General features: G+C 40.0%; 2 protein-coding genes across 3 annotated transcripts in view; one reads left to right on the top strand and one right to left on the bottom strand.

Annotated features, from left to right (window-relative positions):
• Positions 1-592: 592 nt before the first annotated feature.
• On the bottom strand, positions 593-6,183 carry LOC134656496 (dolichol kinase). The gene is made up of 9 exons (XM_063512056.1): positions 6,013-6,183; positions 5,152-5,402; positions 4,426-4,640; positions 3,833-4,021; positions 3,497-3,706; positions 3,243-3,317; positions 2,237-2,411; positions 1,358-1,435; positions 593-754 (listed from the first exon to the last, which is right to left on the bottom strand). The coding sequence occupies exons 1-9, from the start codon at positions 6,144-6,146 to the stop codon at positions 606-608; spliced, it is 1,476 nt and encodes a 491-aa protein (XP_063368126.1). The 5' UTR covers positions 6,147-6,183; the 3' UTR covers positions 593-605.
• A 2,426-nt stretch (positions 6,184-8,609) lies between these two features.
• The window catches only part of LOC134656346 (dynein heavy chain, cytoplasmic), a 100,165-nt gene continuing 83,431 nt past the window's right edge, over positions 8,610-25,343 (top strand). For both annotated transcript variants that reach the window (XM_063511864.1, XM_063511865.1), the window contains exons 1-17: positions 8,610-8,950; positions 9,311-9,381; positions 11,436-11,638; positions 12,331-12,468; positions 13,017-13,134; positions 13,757-13,870; positions 14,344-14,516; positions 15,171-15,291; positions 16,048-16,169; positions 16,868-17,009; positions 18,746-18,956; positions 19,753-19,952; positions 20,438-20,573; positions 21,014-21,120; positions 21,901-22,064; positions 23,146-23,251; positions 24,706-24,861. In XM_063511864.1, the coding sequence (XP_063367934.1) occupies positions 8,710-8,950; positions 9,311-9,381; positions 11,436-11,638; positions 12,331-12,468; positions 13,017-13,134; positions 13,757-13,870; positions 14,344-14,516; positions 15,171-15,291; positions 16,048-16,169; positions 16,868-17,009; positions 18,746-18,956; positions 19,753-19,952; positions 20,438-20,573; positions 21,014-21,120; positions 21,901-22,064; positions 23,146-23,251; positions 24,706-24,861 (2,523 nt within the window). In that variant the 5' untranslated portion in view covers positions 8,610-8,709. The remainder of the gene's footprint in view (positions 8,951-9,310; positions 9,382-11,435; positions 11,639-12,330; positions 12,469-13,016; positions 13,135-13,756; positions 13,871-14,343; positions 14,517-15,170; positions 15,292-16,047; positions 16,170-16,867; positions 17,010-18,745; positions 18,957-19,752; positions 19,953-20,437; positions 20,574-21,013; positions 21,121-21,900; positions 22,065-23,145; positions 23,252-24,705; positions 24,862-25,343) is intronic.

A 25,343-nucleotide genomic window follows, 5' to 3' on the forward strand; every position in this document is an offset into this window, starting at 1 on the left:
TTGACACGGCGTCGAAAAGGTTAAATTTCTTGGAGGATATAATCAAACGGGGACGCCATGTCTGTAATTTTCTGTACAAAACAGTCTGCCGATTTTGCGGGGGAGGGGAACGTCAAATGTATGCGTAACGTAAAAATAGCCATGTCAGATAAACGTCAGTCCATACATTGTGTATGACCGTTGGCCGCCTATTTTCGACAGAGGGGAAAGCCTGTTAATGGCTACTCCGTTTAGTTGTATCCTCCAAGTTAAATTTAGATATGTTTTTTTTTACATTGCAGTCTTAAATATCACTTCTTATTTTATCACTACCAGTTATAAATGCTATACACGCCGTCAGCTAGAGTGACGATAGTCATACAGTTATGCACATTTAATAAAGAAGTTTCACAGAGTTTACAGACGGTTGCACCGGACCGCGACTTTGGTGCGGTCAAAATTTCTCTTTCGCTCTCACTTATAGCCGCGTCCTTAACGGGCGTACGGCGGACCACCTTACACACGATCGAACGTGCGCCAGACCGCGACCTTTAGTTGACGACAAGTAGGTATAGTAACATTGAGCATATCTGCAGTTCAACACGCTCCCTATTATTCATTTAAATCTAGCTTATAAAGTGTGTAAGCTGGAACGCGATAATATTTACCAGCGGCAGTATCAAGTTATCGACCTGAGCCGTCTTCGCTTCCACGAGGCTTGACGCCGTCGCCGCTACTGCTGTGCGGAGCACTGCGTTATGGGAGTCAATTACATCTGGGGAATCGAAAAACTATTTTAAGATAAATGAACTTTTTCGTGTTTTTTCTACAGGCACACCGGAATGTCCTTCAAACCTGTGGTATCACTTGTCATGTCATGCGTCACTTTCGCACTTACATACTTGTTAGAACGTGACAGATGACAAAAAAACCGGTCATCTTCGCCCTACTGGTTGGAAAGGTACCGCAACGCGTCCGCAACCACCGAAAAAACAGTGTAACACTACTTCTTCTGTAGATATGTTGTATTCTATACAGTATGTAGTTACATTATATATTTAAATGGCAGCACCATCGCAATTGATTGACTCAAGTGAAACTCTCTGGCTCCAACCGTTTTTGTAAAATGTAGAATATGTAGATACATAAAGTCCCCAAGTTTGCTGTCCCAAGGATGTACTTGTCTGGTCATGTACTTGACATTTGTCCCTTATTCTAGCTGCCAGTGAATCATAATGTTCAATTAAATTAAAGTGTCAGCTACGTGCATGTGGGACCCTGAAGTTGTAAGCGCCCATAAGCGACGGTATCCATTTATCGCCGAATGGGCCGTCCGTCATATAGGGATTTTGAAAACTTATTCACAAAAATATCTTACCAAATAAACCGAGGCAGTAGACTGTCATGACCTGTGACAGTATGTTGAACAACGTGCCCTCCAATGTTCTGTTTTGCCCTGAAAATAAATTAGTTCTTAAGAAAATGTTTATTTTACATTCGTATTGCGTTGCGGTTAAATAAGAAAGTTAGGCTTTAGTAACACTTTAATACCATGAATTTCTTTTAATCTTTGCCGCCATTTTGTGAACTAGATCATTCCTTTTAGACAGTTGATGTGTTAATACCATGCCACTTCCTGTGTCCGTATCTCTTGCCGAACCAGCTGGCGGCGGCGTCGCCCACGCCGATGGCCAGCACGCCGGCTAGTCGCTCCAGCGTCGGTGTTTACGTCTATGGCGCTATTAGACTGACCACTCAAGGGTTGGTGTCGGAGCAGACCAACAGGCAGTACTAGATACAGCTCACAATGATAATGAACAGTGATCGGGGATTTCTATGCCACTTGGGGTGAATGACCTCAATCATTATGCTAGTATGGATATGCCGCGGGATTCCGGGATTCGTGTGCGATACAGGAGAGTGTTTTGGCATGTTACTGTTAATCAATTAATCATGCATTGCATATATTATTAATATTAATAATTGAAAATTTGAAATTGAAAAATTGAAAACTTAATAATTTTTTGAATAATATTTTTTCTTTAAATCATGACATAACCAACACTGTTTTTTTACAGTCCTTTATTTTATAAACGAATTACCAACACCGAAATAGCGTTTACTTTTCGAACAGTTTTGTTCCTATCGCGGGCCAAGTGGCGTATCCATATTACCATTTCGACTTGATATCCCGCGGTGTGGCATAGAAATCCCCGATCACTGATAATGAACGTACACCTATCAACTAAGACCGTACCGTGCCACTTCCTGTGTCCGTATCTCTTGCCGAACCAGCTGGCGGCGGCGTCGCCCACGCCGACGGCCAGCACGCCGGCTAGTCGCTCCAGCGTCGGTGCTCCGCGCGGCGCGACCAGACCGAAGCCAAGGCCGCAGTACATGTAGATGGGGGTCAGTGCGAATTCTCCGCAATCCTGGTAAGATAACAAATATGTTTGTGATCTATAAGGTGGTGGTGGTACCTTTTGGACGCCAATGACGGATATATCAGGACCGGAGGTCAAACGCCAAAGACATTAATCGGTCACACACCACAGAGCAACATAGACCTACGTGCACATGCATAAAGTTCAATTTCAGTTTTGACACTTCTGTGACGTGGCATCCGAGTAGTGTCAGCTTTTGTATATGACATTGGTTTGACACGGCGTCGAAAAGTTTAACTGCTATATATGTAATTCGCTTGCACTAATAGGTAATTATAATTTGTTTACAAAGATGCACTGTGTAGGTGGTGACAAAAATGTTTCTGTCCCTTAACATTTAGACCGCCAAAGACGTTATCGCGCGTTATAAGTACGCGCGGCTACACTCTAAAATGTCATTCAATAGAACTTGCTAACTATGTAAACAGACCGCCATACTAAAATTGACACTGACTGTCAATTTACTAGTAACTTTTGTTTACTTAGTTAGCAAGTTCTATTGAATGACACTTTACCTACAGCCCAATATCAACATTTGTGATGACGCGCCGCGCACGATAGACGTAGCTTTGAAAGGGTTAACCTGTCAGTATACTAAAGCCTGACCAGTAATATATGATCATTGTCAAGAGGGCGCTGTTATTCTCATGTACAGTGACTAGTTCAGTATAGTATGAAAAAATTCGTTCCAGTGAAATTCCGCAACATGGCGCGTGATCATATATTCCTGGTCAGGCTTTATTTATTTATGAATCTTGAAGTAATATACCTATAAAAATACACATTTTTATAGTTAGGTAGACAAACTACAAAATTTACCTTTTCATCACTGTAGACGACGAAAGCAGACTGCAATGCTGGCGAGATTGGTTCTATATTTGATTTCCTCAATGCCTGAAAATCAAACATCAATTATTTTCTTTGTTTCCAACAAAAAATTGGGTCATACCTACATATTTAGCTTTAAGACAGTTTAGTACTTTTAGGGTAGATGCCGCTAGTAGGGTCAAATAATGAAAAATTAATATAAACTATATATATAAATATATGGTGTAATTAAATAGTAAAGTTACCTCAACTAAAATGAGTAGTCCAAACCCAATGCCAGCCGCCATCTCCATAAGTCTGAGGTCCAACAGTATCCCAGTAGCGAACACCGCAGCAGCAAGCAGATGGAACGCTTTCCTGGTGACCGTGGTGGCCTTTACCGCAGCTTTGGTACGCAATACTAGCACAAATACAGCTACTAATACTAGGCACGCCCAGAAAGCTATTAGTTTTACCTGAAATTGAGGGTAGATTAGGTAGGTATAGGTAGGTAGATAGTACAATTACCAATAATTATGGGTAAATTTATTGTAACTCATTGTAAAAATTTAGATCTGTTAACTAAACACCAAAATACTTACTCTCGTTGGATGAATGAAGAGAAATATGAATAACTCAGGTATGCTAGTCATTCCAAGTAATGCATACAGTTGTATGACCGCAAACGCTGCAGCGGCGGTGATTATGTAAATCAACAAATTCATTGTTCTAGAGTTTTCCTTCAGTAAATATAGGGCTGTGACAATTAATCCTACTGTTGATAACACTGTCTGAAAATTGAAAAAAAAATTAAAAACTTATTTTGATAAAAGTACACACCTTATTTAATGTTATGTAAAATGTTAATATATCATATTGCTTAAAGAAGCCAGTAGGCAGTACAGATCTAGTAAATTATGATTGTCTTTCAACATTGTGAGGATACCTATTTACGTACCTGTATACATACATACATACAGCTGCAAAGTTTAAATGTGTAGAAGGCCTGTGCTCAGTAGTGGGACGTGGGACTGTAAAGGTAAGTGATGATAATGATATTCATCACATTTATAAACGCAATCTTTAAATGTCAAGACTAAAAGCCGCAACATATAACAAATAAATTCAACCTTCCAAGAAACAAAATAAGGTAGCAATTGCATTGATACAAAAAACAACTTCTGGTATAACTTACAATAACAACACCATTCACAAGGTCCACATCAGTGCCCTTATCTCCCAAATTACACAGAGTCTGGGCCACCATCACAGTAATCGCGATCACTGCGCTCTGTGCAACAATCACTGCCTCTCCAAGAGTAAACGTTTTGGGATATCCCAGTAAATGTCGAAGTAATGCACAGAAGATGAATGGTGATGGCAGAGCAAAGAACAGTACAAATATAGTGTCTGGAAGGAAAGAAGATATTGGTAAATAAATGTTTGTCATAGTTTCTGACCATATAAAATTTTGTGAGCTGAAAGAGTACAAATTTACATATTACAGACACAAATCAAAGGAATATCAGTTTTTACAAATAGGAGAGTCCAGGAGACAAAATGGATCAACTTTTTTTAATAGTCATTCTTTACATCAGCGGTCGGCAACCTTTTAGCAGCCAAGGGCCACATAGTAGTTAAAGAATTTGACGCGGGCCGCACTTCGGTAATATTTGTGACTTTAGCATTACATTATAAACAAAAAAGTCACTGACACGCCAAGGTCCCGGGCGCACGGTGGGCACTACTATTAACAACGACTTTAGGCTTTAACACAACCCAGGGTTAGTGAATGGTGCAAGTGGCCCTTACAAAGTTAAATTTGAGCCTTTTCCAAAACCTTTTAAACTAAAAAACTTGTAGTATTTAACCTTGAAGGTAAAATTCAATTACGTATTATAAAATAATGTGTAAAAACTACCTTCTTTGACAACATTGTACACCAGTGCACTTGTTATCAATCCAGATACCAAGGAACCTGCCCCCAAGCCTGTAGTTAACACCAAGCTCGAAATATATATAAAAATATGGAACAAAATATTATAAAACAGGAGTCCAGCGGACACACACGCTGCTAGCTTATATGCTGGCGACACTTCATACTGAAGGCTATAGACAATTAATACTGTTGGCAGGAGAGTGAAACACCATATTCCATTTGCTCCTGCTGGCCTGAAAAAAAATTGACACATGATTTTCTCAAGCAATTTTTATGGATAGTTCTGTAAAAAGAAACAATGTATATAAAATGTACTCTATTCCTATTAGCTTAAAGTTTAGCTTTGCTTGGAAAGGTCATGCTGAGAAATGGTCATTCAGGAAAATATCTTCTTTGGCAGTTAAGTATATTCCATGAAATTCTAAAAATATTTATTTATTTTACATAATTAAACATGTTTATAACTCCAATTTATTGCTACAAAATATTCTTGACCAACTGTGCGGAAAGAGAAGAGTCGGTGAATGTATGGGGGCCCAATACATTCCACGACTCTTCTCTTTCCAAACAGACTATATAAAAATGTTCTAAAAATGTGCCAAAACTCATGCGAATAGATTTTGAGCGCATGTCAGCCCCAATACAAGTTTTAAAAATAAAGTTTAGTCATATATATTTTGTTTTTAGTGAACTTTGACCAGATCAGATATAGATAATATTAACAAGTTTTAACAAATGTGCTTAAAGCATTACAAACTATGGTGCATAATTAGGATAAGGTTATCAAAAACTGACTATATATCGTATAATCATCCACTTATAAGATTATTTTATACAACTTACCTAGTATTTATCTGAGCTGCATGTAAATTCTGTGTTACTAAGTTGTCGTACTTTGACAAAGGTTTCAAACATTTTCTGTCAATGACTTTATTCGACAAATTAAGTAATTGTTCAAATTTTGATGTAGAATCCATTTGTTATTACTATTTAAATTAAATTTAAAAGGGAAATACCGGAAAAAGATACATTATTGCGATAGTTTCTAAGAGTCAAATGTCAAATCGTTTCATGTTGACGTTGAGGTATGTTCGTAATTTGTTAGTTCTGACTAGAGTCGTTCTTCTCTTTCCGAACTCGAGTTCGCAGTCTGGGAAAATCGACACCACACTCGCGTTCCCGGCGTCGCGCCACAGAATAACTAATATAGCTGGTCAACCAAATCTTGTCAGTAAAAAAAGGCGCGAAACTCAAATTTTCTATGGGACGATATCCCTTCGCGCCTACATTTTTCAAATTTGCCGCGTTTTTCTACTGTCAAGATCTGGTTGACCAAGTATAGTACTACCGTACAGAAAATTCACTCCTTCACAAAAGTCAGATTTAGGTATAAAATTACACCTATATCGCCGCCTGCAAGCAAAATTGAAACTTATAACCGCGCACGAACCGTGAATCTCCTTTGCGCGCCGCAGTTTTATGACCGAGCTGTGAGTGTCGGGACGGGGTTATCACTTGACAAGTTTTTATAGGTACCTAAAGTCTATTTTTTTATTCGGTAGACTAAAATGACATTTCATAGTATGGACATCATGTGTCATTTCATACTATGAAATGTCATTTTAGTCTACTGAATAAAAAAATAGACTTTATTACCCACTGATTTATTATTTTTAAGATAAATATGTAGGAATTACAAACGTTGATTATGTAAACATACATTTTTTATCCGGAGATAGTATGTCTGATTCTCACGGAAGTAAGTTTCGAAGCCATTGTATTTTCAATTTTGCGCGAGCGCCACGTGACACGACACGACTCGTGCACGCCGAGCGGCAGCCCACTGCCATACGCCTGTCCGATGGGCGCGCCGGCCAAATGTACCTAAACCTTGGAGGATACAACTAAACGGAGTAGCCATTAACAGGCTTTCCCCTCTGTCGAAAATAGGCGGCCAACGGTCATACACAATGTATGGACTGACGTTTATCTGACATGGCTATTTTTACGTTACGCATACATTTGACGTTCCCCTCCCCCGCAAATATCGGCAGTCTGTTTTGTACAGAAAATTACAGACATGGCGTCTCCGTTTGATTATATCCTCCAAGACCTAAACTGAGGAGTGACACTGACACACTTCTGTATAGGTAAATGTGACTTGTGTAATAAACTTTTGAATTTTAAATTATGAAATATCAACTATCTTTTCTTTCCCATTTATACTTACCTTGTTATTTTATTTTATCCGGTATTTAATAAGCTACTTTATTATAATTTTCTTGTTAAAATCATTCTTGGATATCATTGTATTGTACTTACGTTACCTGTTGGACTTTAAAATATCTGCTTGCCAATATATACCTATAGCAAGCAAATATTATAATAAAGTTGTTGATTAATGGGTAAGAAGAGCAAAACTCTTGATATAACAAATTATATATGACCCTGTTTACACATTGATTAATGTTTAGTGTGAGTTTATACATTTGTAGCAAATGTATGAACTCATATTAAACATTAATCAATGTGTAAACAGGCCCTGTAAAGTGTCATTCAATAGAAATTGCTAACAATGTAAACAAAAGTTACGAGTAAATTGACATTCAGTGTCAATTTTAGTATGCCGGTTTGTTTACATAGTTAGCAAGTTCTATTGAATGACACTTTAGGTATGAATATTGACGTTAATATTGTGTGTTCAGATTTACAGATGGCGCTTCATAATGGATACAAAAAAGTTCCACGAGAGGGCTCTCTTTCTCATATATATATTATACTACTCTTTGAGTGACACCCCCCTGGTCGCGCCGCGACTCGCGTACGAGTGTGGAGGGGGTTTAAAGCTCCCTCCAGACTATGTGTGTGAATCGCGGCTTCGCGCCGCGATTCACGCACGAGTGTGGAGGGCCTTTAACATTCGCAAATTGCTGGGATATTTCTCTTTTAAGTGGAGTCCAGACGAGACAATTTTTCGCCAATCTGATGAAATTGTCCGATCGAATCAGCAGATGCGGACACAAAAATGCCAGTTTTCGAAGTTAGTATCTATGGAATGCAAATTGGTGTTTAAATTGTGTACGTGTGGACGCTATTTAGATGATATTGGAGCCAATTATTTTCCTGATCAAATCGGCTTTACTCCAATTCTAAAGGAAAATATAGTTGGTCAAACCAATTTGTCAGTAAATAGGAACAAAAAAACTATGCTCATCCTTTTCTTTTGGGTGCTAGTACTAGTGTAAGACAAAGATAGTGTGATTCTCTCTGTCTATGTTTGAAATGAGACAGTCCTTTGACACACTATATCTAACTTGCGAACTTCGATTGTCGCACTTATAGTCGGGTCTTAAGATTTAGTATAGCAACACAAGCGGGATGCGTCATTTCTCTGCATTCTGCTCTTCCCCTCCCAACCACACCCCTCTCTATAGCCCACTTGTCAAATTTGCAGCTGCACGGACACTGAACAGCTGAATATAATTCGTGTAAAGTTTAAATAAATTATTGATTTTAAAGTAGATTATTATTTAAGACACCATGGGAGACTCCCTTGACGGGAGTGAGAGTGCCCCAGAGGCGCAAAATGTGGTGGTGGTCGACTTCCAAGACTTCGCAAATTATCTGCGGCGAGCCGCAACGGTACTTTTGCCTGAAGACGACATTGTACCACCGGCGCTGAATGCCTCTCTCGAGGATAAAGTGAACCAAGACTGTATTAGGAAATTCATTTCCGACCCGCAAGTGTGTTCTCTGTACGTTCAACGGTTCTCCTCCAAAGGCAAGTTCCGCCCGTCAAATTCTTATTAGCATATTTTTTTTTATATTACTCATGTGCGGTGGATGCGCTCATCGCATCGCTAAAAAGCAGTTTCTATCACAGATTAAGAAAGTTTCTTTAATACACGTGCGATGTTGATCAGTATTAACTGAATGTGTTATGAAATTAAATGTATGAACAATGTTTTTTTTTTTTGGTATGTAGTTTGAGTTTTGTAGGTAGTTTAAAAACAGATGATAGTGTTGGAAAACATAGTTTTTTGTAAAACAGGTTTTACCAGAGCTCTAAAGTTAATCTGGCACAAGTTTTTGTACAATATTGAAGGTAAACATTATTATTGAAATGTTGTGATGTGTACAGAAGATGACAATGAGCAGCCCACGGAGGGAGAGGAAGAAAAAGAAGCTGTTACCTACCAGATCAGCACTGAGGTAAACTTGAAGAGTTTATTATTTTCAGCTAATTCATCTACCTCTTCGATCAACACGGGCTTCTGACACGTTGGAAGGGATAGGCCCAAGCGATATCTTAACATACAAATCATTCTGCCATTTTTCGCGGGGGGGGGGAATGTGCACACAGTCGCACTTCTCTCACACTTACATACAAAATCCAATCTGTAATGACGACACAAATACATAGAAAATAACACACTACACAGAAAAATCTTGCACACCTGGATCTGTTTTTGTGTACTGACGAGTCACAAGTGTCACAACACGCACACTAACACATTTTCGTCAAAGAATTTTATTGTTTTCTGAGAGATGAGAAGTCGGATTTATCGCTTGACCAATCCGCAATTTGTACTGGGCGAGCAAAATCGATAAATCCAGCAATTACAAGACACTAAAATATAATAATTGTGTTTAAACGTATGATATGTAAAAAAATATTACATGTGAAATGTAACACCTTCTTTTTGTAAATTTCATGTCCTCGACCTCTTTTTACTGGACTCGGTTTAGTTTAAAATCCGAGCGCAACTAGTTTTATTACCCGCGCTAGATCAGTTGATCTTGTACCTAGGCAGAGGGGAAATAGTGCGAATGCGGCATCCCTTCCGTGTTGATCGAAGATCTACCTACATTATTATACAGGATGTTTGGTACAGATTCAGCTTTATTTATTTCTCAATAGCGATATAAAATTTTCATTAATACAAACAAAAATATGCACACATAGTGAGATCGTCAAGGTAGGTACGCTTGGTACACATTTTAAACTAAAATTTACATTATTTTACAGATATAGAAAATAGAAATAAAGACATTAAAAATATACTTTAATTTCAATTACACATTATAAAATTACAATAATAATTAATAAATTCACAGTAGTATTGATACAAATGGATACATTAATAGTTATTATTTAAGTATTCTTTGTTTACCAAACACCACTACATTGTTTACCAAATTAAAACTGCAGATAGTTGAATCATTTGCTATCTTCTCATGCCTAGAAACAAAAATTGCCCACGGTTTTTATTATTACTGCGCATGTAACAATTAAAATTGAAATTTACGAAAAACTAGCGTAGAGCTGAAAAAAAAGCAGAGCAATATTTTTTTAGGCATTAGAAGATAAAGTTATTATTATTATTTTATTATTATGAGCCCATATTGTCCCACTGCTGGGCAAAGGCCTCCCTCTTATTCTTCTACGTATCCCTATCCTCGGAAGTCTCCCACCAGTCTCCGTCAAAGAAGTCAAGCTCGTCCCGCCAACTCCGAGGAGGTCTACCGTGACGCCTTACAATTTGTGGGACCCATATATAAAGTTATAGATAAAGTAAGACCAAGAAAAGTCCGCAACGATTTAGATAGCACACGCAGTACAAGTGTCATTTATTCGTCATAATTTCATAGAAGTTTGACGTTTAAATCGTTGCAGACTTCTCCTGGTTCAACTCTAACAACCCGCTTGCAACCCTTCTGGTGTTGCAGGTGTCCATGGGTGGCGGTAATCGCTTACCATGATCCGTCTGCTCGTTTGCCTCCTATATCATAAAAAAAATATTCCACCTATCTCCCTTTTTAATTTGCCAAATGATGTACCAAACCAAACACCCTGTATATTACTGCTAAATAGGTATTATTATTTTATTCTACTGTACTTATAGTGACGAAATATATTAATATTTACCATAGCTGCAAGAGAGTAAAGACAATAAGATATGCTAGTTGAACATTTCTGCTTCTTACCTTTGTTAGGTTCAATTAGCTAATACCACAGAATAAATAATAGTACTAAGTACAGAAGACTCACTCTCTAACAAAACGCGTTTGCTACGCGCGGCTTATGGCTTTCCCCAAAATTGGGGCCGAACGGATGTACTTTTAGCTACCTGTAGCAAAGCGACGAAATCGCGGAGTGAGACACGCCTGCTAATACTTGGAAATAAAAGCATAATTTTGGGGTGGTCAAGAAAAGAAAAGAAAAAAAACCTATACCTTAAAATAAAGGCATTATTTACAAACAGGTACACTTCACCTCTCCTCGAGTTGCTGCCTTTGTCTGCATCAAGAGAGGAGCTGTCATTGAAGCCGACAAGTCCATCCACAGTCAGCTGCGCCTCATCAACTTGTCCGACGGCTCGCCTTATGAGACCCTGCATGCTTTCATCAGCAAGACCATGGCTCCGTTCTTTAAGAGCTATGTCAAAGAGAGCGGGAGAGCTGACAGGTATGTTTGACTTTAACAAAATCTTCATCTTAGAAAAATAATAACTTTTTTTGCTTATCATAAAACACACAATACAAGGAGTAGTATTTTTATAGTAAAAGCAATTGAAAACAAGATATTGTAATAATGAGTAAGGTCTATTTTTTTATTCAGTCATTTCATACTATGAAATGTCACTTTAGTCTACCGAATAAAAAAATAGACTTTAGTTTTGGCTTGTACATTTTTATGCAAAAGGTACCTGTCATTAACATTGTTCTTAATCCAATAACTTATGGACTGTTTCTTCTTGCCTTGATGATGATGATGATGGTATCCAGTTATCCCTCATCAGGGACATAGGGCTCTCAGAAGGGATTTCCATTGTTCGCGGTCCAGCGCGGCCTCCTCCAGCTCCGCCCAGCCGAGGCCGACTGGTGCAGCCTCCTTTTCCACTGTGCGCCTCCAGGGCCATGTTGCATAACAAACTACAACTAATATTACAAGCGGAACTCCTTTTCTAATTTCACTAATTAAAAAAGGAGTTCCGCTTGTAATATTAGTTGTAGTTTGTTATGCAACATGGCCTGGGTGCTAGGTGGGCGACCTTGCCCCCTTTTTCCGGGAATGTTCCAAGTCAGCCCTTGCTTGGATACGTGGTTGTCTTCTTGCCTTACTGATGCTTACTGCAATAAATGTTTGATTTGTAACAGGGACGGAGATAAGATGGCGCCGTCTGTTGAGAAGAAGATAGCAGAGCTGGAGATGGGCTTACTGCATCTGCAGCAGAACATTGACATTCCGGAGATCACCCTCCCGGTGCATCCCCTTGTGGCTGCCGTCATTAAACGGTAAGTTGTCATTCTTAACCCGAACAACCACAATACAACAAATTAATGCTAAGCAATTTGACCCATATTTATCTGTAGTAACACACGTCTGATACTGAGTAGCTGCGACCCAAATTGAGTTAGCTCCACGGATTAATATTGTTTAAAACACAAGAAAACCAATTATTTAATAACCATAAGGTTTGATTGTGTACTTCACAAGCCTAATGTGCATTAAATTATTGAAAATATGCCGAAAATCGACCACTCGTTTTACGGCATAATTTCGAGGTCTGGTCGGATCTGAATAGTTATAACTACTACACTTGTAGCTGAATGAATAGGCTATAGATAGAGCCGAACCGCTCACTGATATGAGAGGTTTTCATTGTCCTTATGTTTAGAAAGTGCTAAAATCGTTTAACATGTCCATAAAAGTTTCAGTTTCGGCCGAAACTTCGGTTTCGGTGCTGGCAACAGATGCGGTTGCGGTCGGACACTAGATAAAACCCCAATCAGATCCGTCTTCACATAAGTGTCTAGGGCTTCAATAAATTATGTTATTTCAGGGCGGCCGACGAGGGACGAAAACCACGCGTGGCTGATTTTGGTGACAAGGTGGAAGACTCCACCTTCCTTAACCAACTCCAGAACGGCGTTAATCGCTGGATTAAGGAAATACAAAAGGTACGTTATGATTTTTAGGGTTCAAAAGGAAAAAACGGAACCCTTATAGGGTCACTCGTGCGTCTGTCTGTTCGAACATCCCCCCCCCCCTTTATCTCCGAAACTACTGGGTCTAAAATTGGATTGGATAAAAATACACAGAATAGTTCTTTACCTATAGATGACAGGAAAACCTATTATAAATGTGAAGTCAAGTGTGAGTCGGACTTAATGTACGGAAACCTTGGAACGCGAGTCCGATTCGCACTTGGCCGGATGTCTTTGTTAGCTTGCAATTTTAGCTTTTCGTAGTAATGGCGCGCGACACACGATAGGTGTTGCATATCAGAAATGGTTCATTCAAAAACTGCGCGCAGGTTTTTTTTTAAACATAGTTTAACCTGTCGAATCCCACGATATGACGTCACCATAAGCGTTCTGGCTCATATATGAGCCGTGGGGGCTGGGAAGCGCCTGGATTACTGGGATTAGTTGCCAAGCGGACCCCAGGCTCCCATGAGCCATGGCAAAATGCCGGGACAACGCGAGGAAGATGATGATGGAGCTGACAGATTAATTTAATTTTGACCTAAGAGTACATAACAGTTAATTCTGGCCCTGAAGTCTGGTATTTTGTGTACAGGTGACCAAGTTGGACCGCGATCCCTCCAACGGTACCGCTCTGCAGGAGATCTCGTTCTGGCTGAACCTGGAGAGAGCCCTCCATCGCATTCAGGAGAAAAGAGAGAGCATTGAAGTAAGATTTCAATAACAAAATAAATTAGTTCAAAAAGTATTTTTTGCTTAGTTGAGTTTGAAGCTGGTAATATGTTCATGCCATAAATAAACGGATGTTGAAATTGTATTTTATTTACGATAGAATATTTTGTCTTTGTAATAATTGTTTTCAATTTATTGTGAAACTGCTGACATACGATTGTAATTTAATAATTTTGAATGAAATGTTGATTGTCACTGTTATTTTTCATATTCAATTATTCATTATGTAAAAAAACTGACAATCACAATATTAATTCCTGAAAATTTACCATGTGTAATTTTAAGTGAAATTGTATATCGTTAGATAAATAAATCATATCATATAATTCATTTATACTCAAAATCATTCTTACAGGCTATCCCAATTCGACAGTGTGGATTAGTGTGTCAGTGTGACGAATTTTAAAAATGTTAGGCGGACTTCGACTTGTTAATCTATTAATCTTCTAGGTGGCTCTAACCCTGGAGATCTTGAAATACGGCAAGCGCTTCCACGCGACCGTATCGTTCGACACGGACACCGGGCTCAAGCAGGCGCTGGCCACAGTCTCCGACTACAACCCTCTCATGAAGGACTTCCCTATTAACGACCTGCTCAGCGCTACTGAGCTGGAGAGGATCAGGTATGGTAGCGCTACTAATGCAATGTTTGCTTCAAAAACTTTGAATAACTGATGGCAAACGACCTACAGGACGCAGCTACAAGGCCATTGAACATGGCCAAAAAAATCACCTCTCAAATTTAAAAGTTAAAGTTAAGGACCGAAATAAAATGAGCCTCTTCATCAGAACTGATGTGCCGACGAAATAATTCTAATTTTACGATAATATTCAGAATTTTCTCACATTACATCTTTTTAGAAACACTTTACAATCGGAACACATAGAATTGGTATTGAAGAAGTTATACGCGGATAAAAATTAGCTAGGAAAAGAATTCAGGATGGAACTCTGTGGTCCGTTTGTCCAGTGAAGCCTCCACAAAGATAAACACAGAAACAACTTTATAATTTAGTACTTGACTTTATTCCAACTTCAATTATTCTAAACTCAAATTCACTTTAGGTTTTTACAGTTTCAATCGACGGCGACGACTGACCACTCCGGGTAGGAGGGCCCCGTTTTATACCTGATACGGCAATGTTACTGTACCCGCAAAATTTATTAAAATAAAAACAATCAGAAATTATTACTTAAGATGTGGATAGTCTGCCGTGGTTGTTACACCAGAATCAGAATGAATATTAGTAAATATTAACCATCATAATCAATCGCAGGTTGGCGGTGCAGCAGATCTTCTCGCATCTACGCAAGATCCGTTCCACGAAGTACCCCATCCAGCGCGGCTTGAGGCTCGTCGAAGCTATCTCTCGAGATCTCGGTCAACAACTCCTGAAGGTGTGTCTCTTTATTTCTATGGGTACTCTTTCTTACTATGTATATGTGTAAGGCCGGAGTGGACGCTCGAGTTGAGCGTGCAGCGGGGCGGGGCGTGCGGCGTGCATGTTAAACAAATGCAAGCGTATAGTAGTGCACGCTGCTCACATCACGCGTGAGCCCGACGCCACGCTGCACGCCCCGCAGAACGCTCCGCTTCGAGCGTCCACTCAGGCCTTACACTAAGGTAAGAATCTTTATTACTATGGGTAATTAAGAAGTACCGAATGTGAGTTCATTCAAAAGTTACAGTTCATTTAAATCACTCGTGAACGACACATGTCTATTTGAATGAAAATGAAAATATTTATTTTCAGGCAACTATTGGCCTGTTGCTAAACAACTAACATACATATTATACAACATATTTTACAAAACTAGCATACATATTATACAACATATTTTAAAAACTAAAACACACACTATGGTCGCGATGCATTTAGCAACCCCGCTGAGACACCACCATCTATCCATCTATCTGGCCACCTATCCATCTATCTGGCCACCTATCCGTCTATCTGGCCACCTATCCATCTATCTGGCCACCTATCCATCTATCTGGCCACCTATCCATCTATCTGGCCATCTATCTACCTATCTGGTGGCTATTTACACCAGAGCGTTGGTGTTAACTATGCGTGCACATTTGCACGTGGATTGAAATATGGAGTCTCCACAGAATTCTTCTTTTTGCACTCACACAATTTTCTGCCACAGGTACTCGGCACGCGGCGCCTCATGCATATACCATTCGAGGACTTCGAGCGAGTCATGACCCAGTGCTTCGAGGTGTTCTCCTGCTGGGACGACGAGTACGAGAAGCTGCAGGGTCTGTTACGGTAAGTTGCGGTGTTAATATAAAGCCTCGTCTCCATATCGCGCGGCAAACCATCGAACATTGGCTCTCGATGCGCCCCGCATCGAGTTGGCTCGCGCGGCAGCCCGGTATCCATTGCGCGCGGCTGCCGCGCGAGCCAATGTTCGATGGTTTGCCGCGCGATATGGAGACGGGGCTTTACATTAGGAAAACCGAACCCAAAGCTGAGACGCGAAAATCACCAGCAACTAGTTCTATTGAGAAAAATAAATATAGTTAGCCACACCATAGAGAAAAAAATACATAAACTGCTCACTCCATACATCAGTTTTGGTACCAAAAAGACTATTATTTTCATAGTCGACATCTAGCATCGAGTAGCGGAATTAACCGTACTGCTACTTGACAATAGATGTAGCACCGGCCGGAAAGTCTAATGATCAACAACATAAGACTCTCCGGTCTTTTCCGGTTGTCTTACTATATTTCTCTATGGCCACACGTAATTTCAGAGCATACTTAAAAAATCTTACTGCGCATTAAACTGCCAATTGCTAAGTATAGAAGCTAAGAGACAAGTATATTAACCGCCGTCCGCTGTTATGAAAACTACTTTTTAGTTTACCTTTTTTATTTGTCTCCTGGATTTTAAAATACAAGCTTCATCCGATTGAAATAAAGTTTTACGTTTTCACCTAATTCTTAACTCCTTGCCAACAGTGACATCGTAAAGAAGAAGCGAGACGAACATCTCAAGATGGTGTGGCGAGTGTCTCCCTCGCACAAGCGGCTACAGGCTCGCATGGAGCACATGCGCCGCTTCCGCCGCCACCACGAGCAGCTGCGGACTGTTATGCTCAGGGTGAGTACTGCTAGAGTAAGACAAGATGTGGTTGTCTCCCTCGCACCGCTACTCATCATTTCTTTCGACCTTGGATCGTCTCTCACAATGCAACGTGCGGCACATAGTCGACATTCTAGAACAGCTTTTATGCGCAATCGAAAACTTTAGCAATGTAGAAATAAATTATTGCTCAAATTGCACGCCCCTCTACAGCATCTACGCTAATATCTAAAGTAGGTAATTTTATAGAGCCTTTATCTTTAAGCATACAAACACAACGAAAGTCTCTACTTTTGCTGAATCATTGCTCATTGCATTTATAATATTACTTTAGTAGTTACGTTGGACTAAATGCTGCAGCTGTCTTATCGACTCGATTTGCTTATTTGAAGATAGCTGAGCTAGGGAATTCATTCCTAAAAATATTTCATCATTGTAATATTGACGACCGCTCTGGCCTAGTGGGCAGTGATCCTGCCTGTGAAGCCGATGGCCCTGGGTTCGAATCCCGGTAAGGGCATTTATTTGTGTGATGACCACAGATATTTGTTCCCGAATCATGGTTGTTTTCTATGTATTTAAGTATTTATATGTTATATATATCGTTGTCTGAGTACTCACAACAAAAGCCTTCTTAAGCTTACCGTGGGGCTTAGTCACAGAACAAGTAGAATGGCGATGCGAGCAGGGTACGTGTCGCCGCCGGTTATGAGCAAACGCTCGCATGCTAGTGCTCGCCCGCGCTGACCGAAAAACGTAAACATGCCTTTTGCGCCACAATAACGTTCAGATTAAGAAGCCAGACATCAAATCTGTCTAAAGGAGGCGTATTCATTCACCAGGCACACAAGTTTTTACTACCGTTGCGCGAGAAATGTGGAGAGGAACGAGCGGCGACACCGGTTCCGATACTAACTGCGCGCGATAGCCGTTCTAACCTCTTTAATATGTTCTGTCGGCTTAGTCGATTTGTGTAAGAATGTCCATATAATATTTATTTTCTCAAAAATGGACGGCAAAGTCGACGTTGCCGGTTAAAAAATAGGTCGCGAAGTGCGTAGTTATGGTCATTCGTGGTCATTCAAAAAATTAAAAATTTAAAAACATTGCAGTCTCGATTTCGGGACTGCAATGTCGCATACAAATTCCATTATTTAACGAGTTCCAAACTTTTTAAAACTTCAAATGGCCATATCAAATGAAGGCATAGGTCCCTTAAACAGCCAAACAGATGATCAGCACTTATTATTATAAAGCCTATAACAGACTATCGCACCGCACCGCGACCTTGGAGCGTCGCACCCATAAGTGAGAGCGAGAAACATATCTCTTTCTCGCTCTCACTTATGGGTGTGACGCTCCAAGGTCGCGGTGCGGTGCGATAGTCTGTTACAGGCTTAATGTTGGTACCGCGACTATTTAGGTGTCTCAAATAGGTTGGCGTATTTTCAGCAGAAAAATACACTTCTTTTTTTTTTAAAGGCGGCAAGCAAATTTTTTTAATGGTTGTATTTTTTTCTGTGAAAATTAAAAGGAAAATTAGAACGTTGCTTCTGTAAGTTCTGTAAAATATTTTTATTTCTTGCACCATTTTTGAGAAAAGCACTATATACGACTCGGCTGGAAGGCTACTTGCTGGCTTCGGATTCAATTAAACGGACTCCCAAGGTCGTCCGTTTAAAACGAATCCTCAGCCTGCAAGTAGCTACTTCCGAACCTCGACAATAATGTACTATTATTGATGTAATACGCAGGTGCTCCGCCCCCGCGCCAACGTGGCGCTGGACCCGGCGGCGGGCGAGCCCGCGCAGCCGCTGTCGCTGCCCATGGACGCGGCCGACGCCAACGCCATCGCCGAGGTCAACCTCGCCTACGAGAACGTTAAAGAAGTCGACTGTTTGGACATCTCGAGGGAGGGCTGCGACGCGTGGGAGGCGGCTGTGAGGCGATATGAAGATAGGATCGGTATGTTGTTCATTACTTACCTACTGAAACCACGGAATAAGTACATAATAGCAGGGTAATTCACTAGTAACTGGCCACCCTGAACTAAAAATGAATTATATTCACCTATACTTTACAATACTATAATTTACTGTTACTGAATGACATATATGTACATAATAATTTTACGCATATCCTTACACATATAACCTAAGAATAAGCAATTTTAGCATGTAAATACCTTAGAGTATATTTTATAACTATATTTGCATGTATTTATATGTGAAAAGCAAATAAATGATCTGATTCTGATTCTATAAACTGAATTAATTTTAGTATAAGGTGGCTAGTCATTGATGGCTGGCCAGTTAATGAAACCTTATACTAAAATGAATTCTGTTTATAGGTGAATAGAATTCATTTTCAGTTTAGGGTGGCCAGTTATTGGCCAGAAAATAAACTTCACACAAAACCGAAGTTTACCCAGCGATTTAGAGATGAATCATGATGTCCCATTCTTATGGTACTATCCCTTCCGTCTATTAAGGGTTGTCAAAATGCAAGTCATTATCTTATGTACGTACACGCAAAGGGACGTCAAGTTGTGCCAACCCTAATAATTACTCGGAGCAATGCTGAGCCGAACATAGCCGAGAATGCCTGAAAGAATCAGTTCCGCCCCCCTGCTGAAACATCGCTCCGCCTCCCTTGCGCACATGGCCACGGACCCGTATTTCATTTGTTATGTGGCACGCAAAACGCACTACCGACTAAATTAGACCTTACAGTACTACACTTACGTTTGTTTATTGTTTAGATCGCGTCGAGACCCGCATCACGGCCCATCTCCGCGACCAGCTTGGAACAGCCAAGAACGCGAACGAAATGTTTCGCATCTTCTCCCGGTTTAACGCTCTGTTCGTGAGACCACACATCCGAGGAGCGATCAGGGAATACCAGACCCAGCTCATACAGAGAGTGAAGGACGATATCGAGGCTTTGCACGAGAAATTCAAGGTAAGGTCAAGGTGCAATCACGCTCCGCGATTGTTGCGCTATTTAGGGTCCTAGCTAAATTGGTTAACAATACTTACGCTTTAGAATTTCCAATTTAGCAAGAACCCTAAATAGTGTAACAATCCCGTGTGGTGAATATGCATTACACACTGCACACCAAGAACTGAGTGTTGTTTCATACATAAAAAAAACGCTTTACTATTAGAGATTTTTATACTTAGAAGTGCAGGGACTTGAGAGGTTAATTTGTTAAATATTACAAAATAAAGCATCCATGTTTTGTTATCGAGCAGTGTCAGTAAGTGACGTTTGCTCTCCTGATTGTCGTTAACCTATTTTTCCTCAATTTCCAATCCTATTTTTGAGTGGTATTCCATCTGTCCAACTTCTCGGTCAGTGTCCATTGCGTCTCACTTTCTCATTATTTAAGCATAATGTGAGACGCAAATACTCATTGGACCAATGTATTCATCCATTGTATTCAGGTGCAATACCCCCAATCGAAGTGCAGCCGGCTCTCTCTGGTGCGCGACCTGCCCCCGGTGGCCGGGTCCATCATCTGGGCCAAGCAGATCGATCACCAGCTCACCGCCTACCTGAAGAGAGTTGAAGATGTTTTGGGTAAGTTAAAGCTTCCACAAACGCTTCAGAATACGAGAGATAATGCTCAAAATTTAAAGTTTTACAATGAAACCTATGTGCATTGTTTATTATTTAACCTTTTGGATGCCAATGACAGATATATCCGCACCGCAGGTCCAACGCCAAAGACTGATTAATCGGTCACAGACCACAGAGCAACATCGACCTACGTGCATATACATAAAGTTCAACTTCAGTTTTGACACTTCAATGACGTGGCGTCTAAGTGACAGCTTTTGTGCTTGACACGGCGTCGAAAAAGTCAAACGTCAATTTTAATTACCTACCAACAGTACCAAAACATTTCTAGTTTAGTCATATCAGACAAAAATCAGCTACTATATGAAGTCATAGAGTTCTACAGGCAAATATTATATGAATGGAGGTGCAATATTTAAATATCGTTTTCTTTTGCCAAGGCAAGGGATGGGAGAACCACATTGAGGGGCAGAAACTGAAAGCCGACGGTGACAGCTTCCGTCTTAAACTGGACACCCAAGAAGTCTTCGACGATTGGGCTCGTAAGGTAAGAAAATTATGATAGTACGCGTAGTATGTAGACTTATTGATCTGTAGAAAATTTTAATACGATAAAATAACCTTTAGCTCAGCTGTTTTTCGAGTCGTAGACATTGGGTGAGGTGATTAGGTAAGTCATGTTAAAAAAATCAGGTGTTGGGGTGATCAGATGTCGATATGGACAGCCGATTATTTTCCCGATTTGGGAATTGGCCCCATAATGAAAGTTGTCAAATATTACCTATTTGCACTCAATTCACCTCTCAGAACATGACCAAAAGCAACCCGTATTTCAATTTTATTTGTTTTCCTCGCAATCCAAGTAAAAATCCAGAGTGTCTATCCCTGGGGCCCGTTTCTCAAAAGCTTGTAACTTGTAATACAAGTGGAAGTCCCTTTCTATAGTTCGTTTTTTTAGCATTAGAAATAAGGTAGACAATCTTGATGTGTCTTTTAATTGAAAAACACATTTTAAAAATAAGTTACGGCAAATATGTAACAGTTATGAATCTAATACGATCATTTATATTCTTCTGCTTTCATAAGTAATAGTTTTTGATTTTTAAAAAGCGTTTTGCAATTAAAGGACATGCCAAGATCGCTTACCTTCTTGCAAGTTCTTTCTAATGCTAAAAAAAACGAACTATAACAAAAGCTGTCAAAAAGTGACATCCGCTTGTATTACAAGTTACAAACTTTTGAAAAACGGGCCCCTGATCACCCACTTTATCCTCTACTAGTATTAATTCTCGAAAAACGGCACGTTATACAACCAAGTATGTTACAGGTCCAACAACGCAACCTCGGCGTGTCCGGGCGCATCTTCGCGATCGAGTCGGTGCGCGCGCGCTCCAGCAAGACCGGCACCATCCTCAAGCTCAAGGTCAACTTCCTGCCCGAGATCATCACGCTGTACAAGGAAGTGCGCAACTTGAAGAATCTCGGATTCAGGTATTGTTGATCCTTCGGAACTTGGTCACATAACATTGTATTGTTTGTGTATTACCTCAAATATTTATTAGTCACATTTTCCACCTTTTATAGAAAAAAACATAAAGGTTTAACTATAGAAAAGTTACTTTATAATAATAATAATAAGTCCAGTAAGTACCTAGACTTGGCTCACGAGATAACCGCCATGTGGGATGTTGATTCGACGATCATTGTCCCGATAGTTGTATCAGCGAACGGTCTAATAGCGAAGAGTCTCGACCAACATCTTGAGAGACTCTCGCTAGGTGGTTGGATCAAGGGTCAGATGCAGAAGGCGGTGATCTTGGACACGACGCGGATAGTCCGTCGGTTCTTCTCTCTGCAGCCCTGACCACCGGCAGCTTGGGCCTTGCCCCGCTGCTGGCGGCACCCTAGGTTAGGTTTTTTTATAATATGTTTATAAGTATTTTGTATTGTTTTTGTAAGTGTTTTTGTATTTTATTTTTATATCCATATTATAAATTAACCTAACTTAAGATGATAAATAAATAAAGAGAATAATAATAATAATCTTTATTCACTTAAAACCTAACACAGTACAGAAAGTCGATATTATGCTAGATACAGAAAGCTTATAATTAGGTTTGTGACAGTTTCACCAGAGTCGAGCCTTTGTCTCCCGAACTAGGTCAGAGCCTGTGACTCGGGAGTCAGCGATTCCTCCGCTAAAGGTTACACAGTAGTGGTAGCAAAAATAAAAGCTATTATAACAAAAGTTGTACAATACAATCTACAAATATGTATAAGCATACTTTGCGGTAGTATATTTTATAACTTGCTTAGTTAAAGCAGTAAGTTAAACCTTGCAAGTTTTTTCGATATAGCTGAAATTTAACGTAACTGTGATGACTGATTTTAGTGTAAGATCACGATCTCATTCAGTTTGGGCTCGTCCGAATCCACAATAAAAACTTGTACTTATTGTTTTTATTAATGTAACTGTTTCTGATCATAGGAAAAACGAATAACTTCTTATAAATGTTATTTATAGTGAAAACTTTTGTACTTTTCACTCAATATACAATTTGTGTTGTTCCAGAGTGCCTTTAGCTATCGTAAACAAGGCTCACCAAGCAAATCAACTGTACCCATTCGCTATATCACTCATCGAGAGTGTGCGTACTTATGAACGCACCCTAGAGAAGGTTAGTACCTATTTCTTTTTGTAATAAATATCACAATTTGAAACAAAACATAAAAACACAAAGAGTTTTAGCACTACTAGAGTTTATTACACTAAACGATTGGCACATAACAAACACAAATTCTAACATATAGGCTAGAGTATACATTTCAAAAACCATCAAAATTCTTGTGTGACGTCACTAACACGAATGCATTTTTTTTGTGTGCAGCTAAATAATAGGAATCATACGAAGGTAGTTGTTATTACGTACTGGCCTGCGATAGCTGCATGAATTACCGCTGCTTTATGTATATATGCGGTTTTGCTTACATCATTTAGACGTTTTTAATGCAACAAATGTCTGCACACGCGCTTCGTGGTTTTTGGACCCTTGGGGGCGACGGAGAAGAGCTTTTCTGTAACGCCTTGGAGCAGACTAGTATTTTGACAACGATATAATGTCTTGGCTTTAACCTGTAAAAGGCCTTAAAACGCTAGACCCTCTAATTAGAAAGCATTATTTTCTCATAGCTAATCTTGATAGTTTAGAGAGTTCAAGCCCTCAACATGTGAAACATTCTAAGGATTCAAATGCCTTCTGGGTCAGCTTTTTTTACAACACTAGTAATGAATGACAATCCTTTTTTGCTTGCTTATGTTTATTTTTCCGCACAAACGGCACTGTGCGGCTTATACCCCGCTTTTGTACATAAGTATTTTATGTAGCATGATATGCAATATGTCACATATAGGATTCTATACAACTAATCTGTGCTGCATGTAGGATGATTAAAGTTGATTAAATATGACGTCAAATAACTTAGTACAGAGTTTGTCAGTCGGATAGAAAACTGGACTAATTTTGGATTGAGTAAAGTAGGTTAAATTTGACTAAGTTTTTCTATTAGTTGGCCATAGTTTTGCAGAAAGCTATAAACTCTTTTTACTAATTATCCGATATGGTATGTAACCAAACTTATGAATTTAAGTTGTAAATCCTACTTTTTAAGTCAACTCGATATAAGAACTTTGGGTTGCTTTCTGCAGACTTCTGTTCCACTCGTATATGACATTAAATAATAGAATATTCCCATCCCTTTTCGTATTACAGCCAATATAAGAGCAAACTGAAATTGCCGACTTGCAAACGTTATTACAAGAAAATTTATGCTACTATTGTGTCAGTTGTTGATAAAGACCCTTTGGTTTCAAATTTAGATTCGAATTTTGAATCTCTTTGCCGACTTAATATCAAGTCCATTGGGCTCTTACCAGCTATCACGGTCGCATTTTTACCACCTGTCATGCTATGCGTCACTTTCGCACTTACATATTTGTTAGAACGTGACAGCCATGGTGACAAATGATAAAGAGCCGGCCATCTTAGCCCTACAGGGCTTAAGTAGCGGCTTATTGATAACTGACAATGTGGCATTCTTAAGTTAGCAAAACTAAGTTTTCCATCGTAAACAGATCCGCGACAAGGCATCTATAATCCCCCTGGTGGCCGGCCTGCGCCGCGACGTGCTGAACCAAGTGTCGGAGGGCATGGCGCTCGTGTGGGAGTCCTACAAGTTGGACCCCTACGTGCAGAAGCTCAGCGAAGTGGTGCTGTTGTTCCAGGAGAAGGTATGTTGAAGACTGGCTCAGACACCGCTATAGTGCCGTAAACAGATCCGCGACAAGGCATCTGTAATCCCCCTGGTGGCCGGCCTGCGCCGCGACGTGCTGAACCAAGTGTCGGAGGGCATGGCGCTCGTGTGGGAGTCCTACAAGTTGGACCCCTACGTGCAGAAGCTCAGCGAAGTGGTGCTGTTGTTCCAGGAGAAGGTATGTTGAAGACTGGCTCAGACACCGCTATAGTGCCGTAAACAGATCCGCGACAAGGCATCTGTAATCCCCCTGGTGGCCGGCCTGCGCCGCGACGTGCTGAACCAAGTGTCGGAGGGCATGGCGCTCGTGTGGGAGTCCTACAAGTTGGACCCCTACGTGCAGAAGCTCAGCGAAGTGGTGCTGTTGTTCCAGGAGAAGGTACGTTGAACCAGCCAGTAATAGGCATTATTATAATAATAAATTTCTTTATTTCAATGACAACAACTAGATTTGTAACT

This window comes from Cydia amplana, chromosome 18 (genome assembly GCF_948474715.1).
Source record: "Cydia amplana chromosome 18, ilCydAmpl1.1, whole genome shotgun sequence".
In the NCBI taxonomy this organism is placed as follows: domain Eukaryota; kingdom Metazoa; phylum Arthropoda; class Insecta; order Lepidoptera; family Tortricidae; genus Cydia; species Cydia amplana.

Excerpts from the sequence above, each read along its gene's own strand:
- LOC134656496 (XM_063512056.1), bottom strand. The coding sequence starts at position 6,146 with ATGGATTCTACATCAAAATTTGAACAATTACTTAATTTGTCGAATAAA. Across the intron at positions 1,436-2,236 it reads CGGACACAGGAAGTGGCACG|GGCAAAACAGAACATTGGAG; the intron begins GTACGGTCTTAG and ends ATTTATTTTCAG. Across the intron at positions 755-1,357 it reads CTACTGCCTCGGTTTATTTG|ATGTAATTGACTCCCATAAC; the intron begins GTAAGATATTTT and ends TCGATTCCCCAG.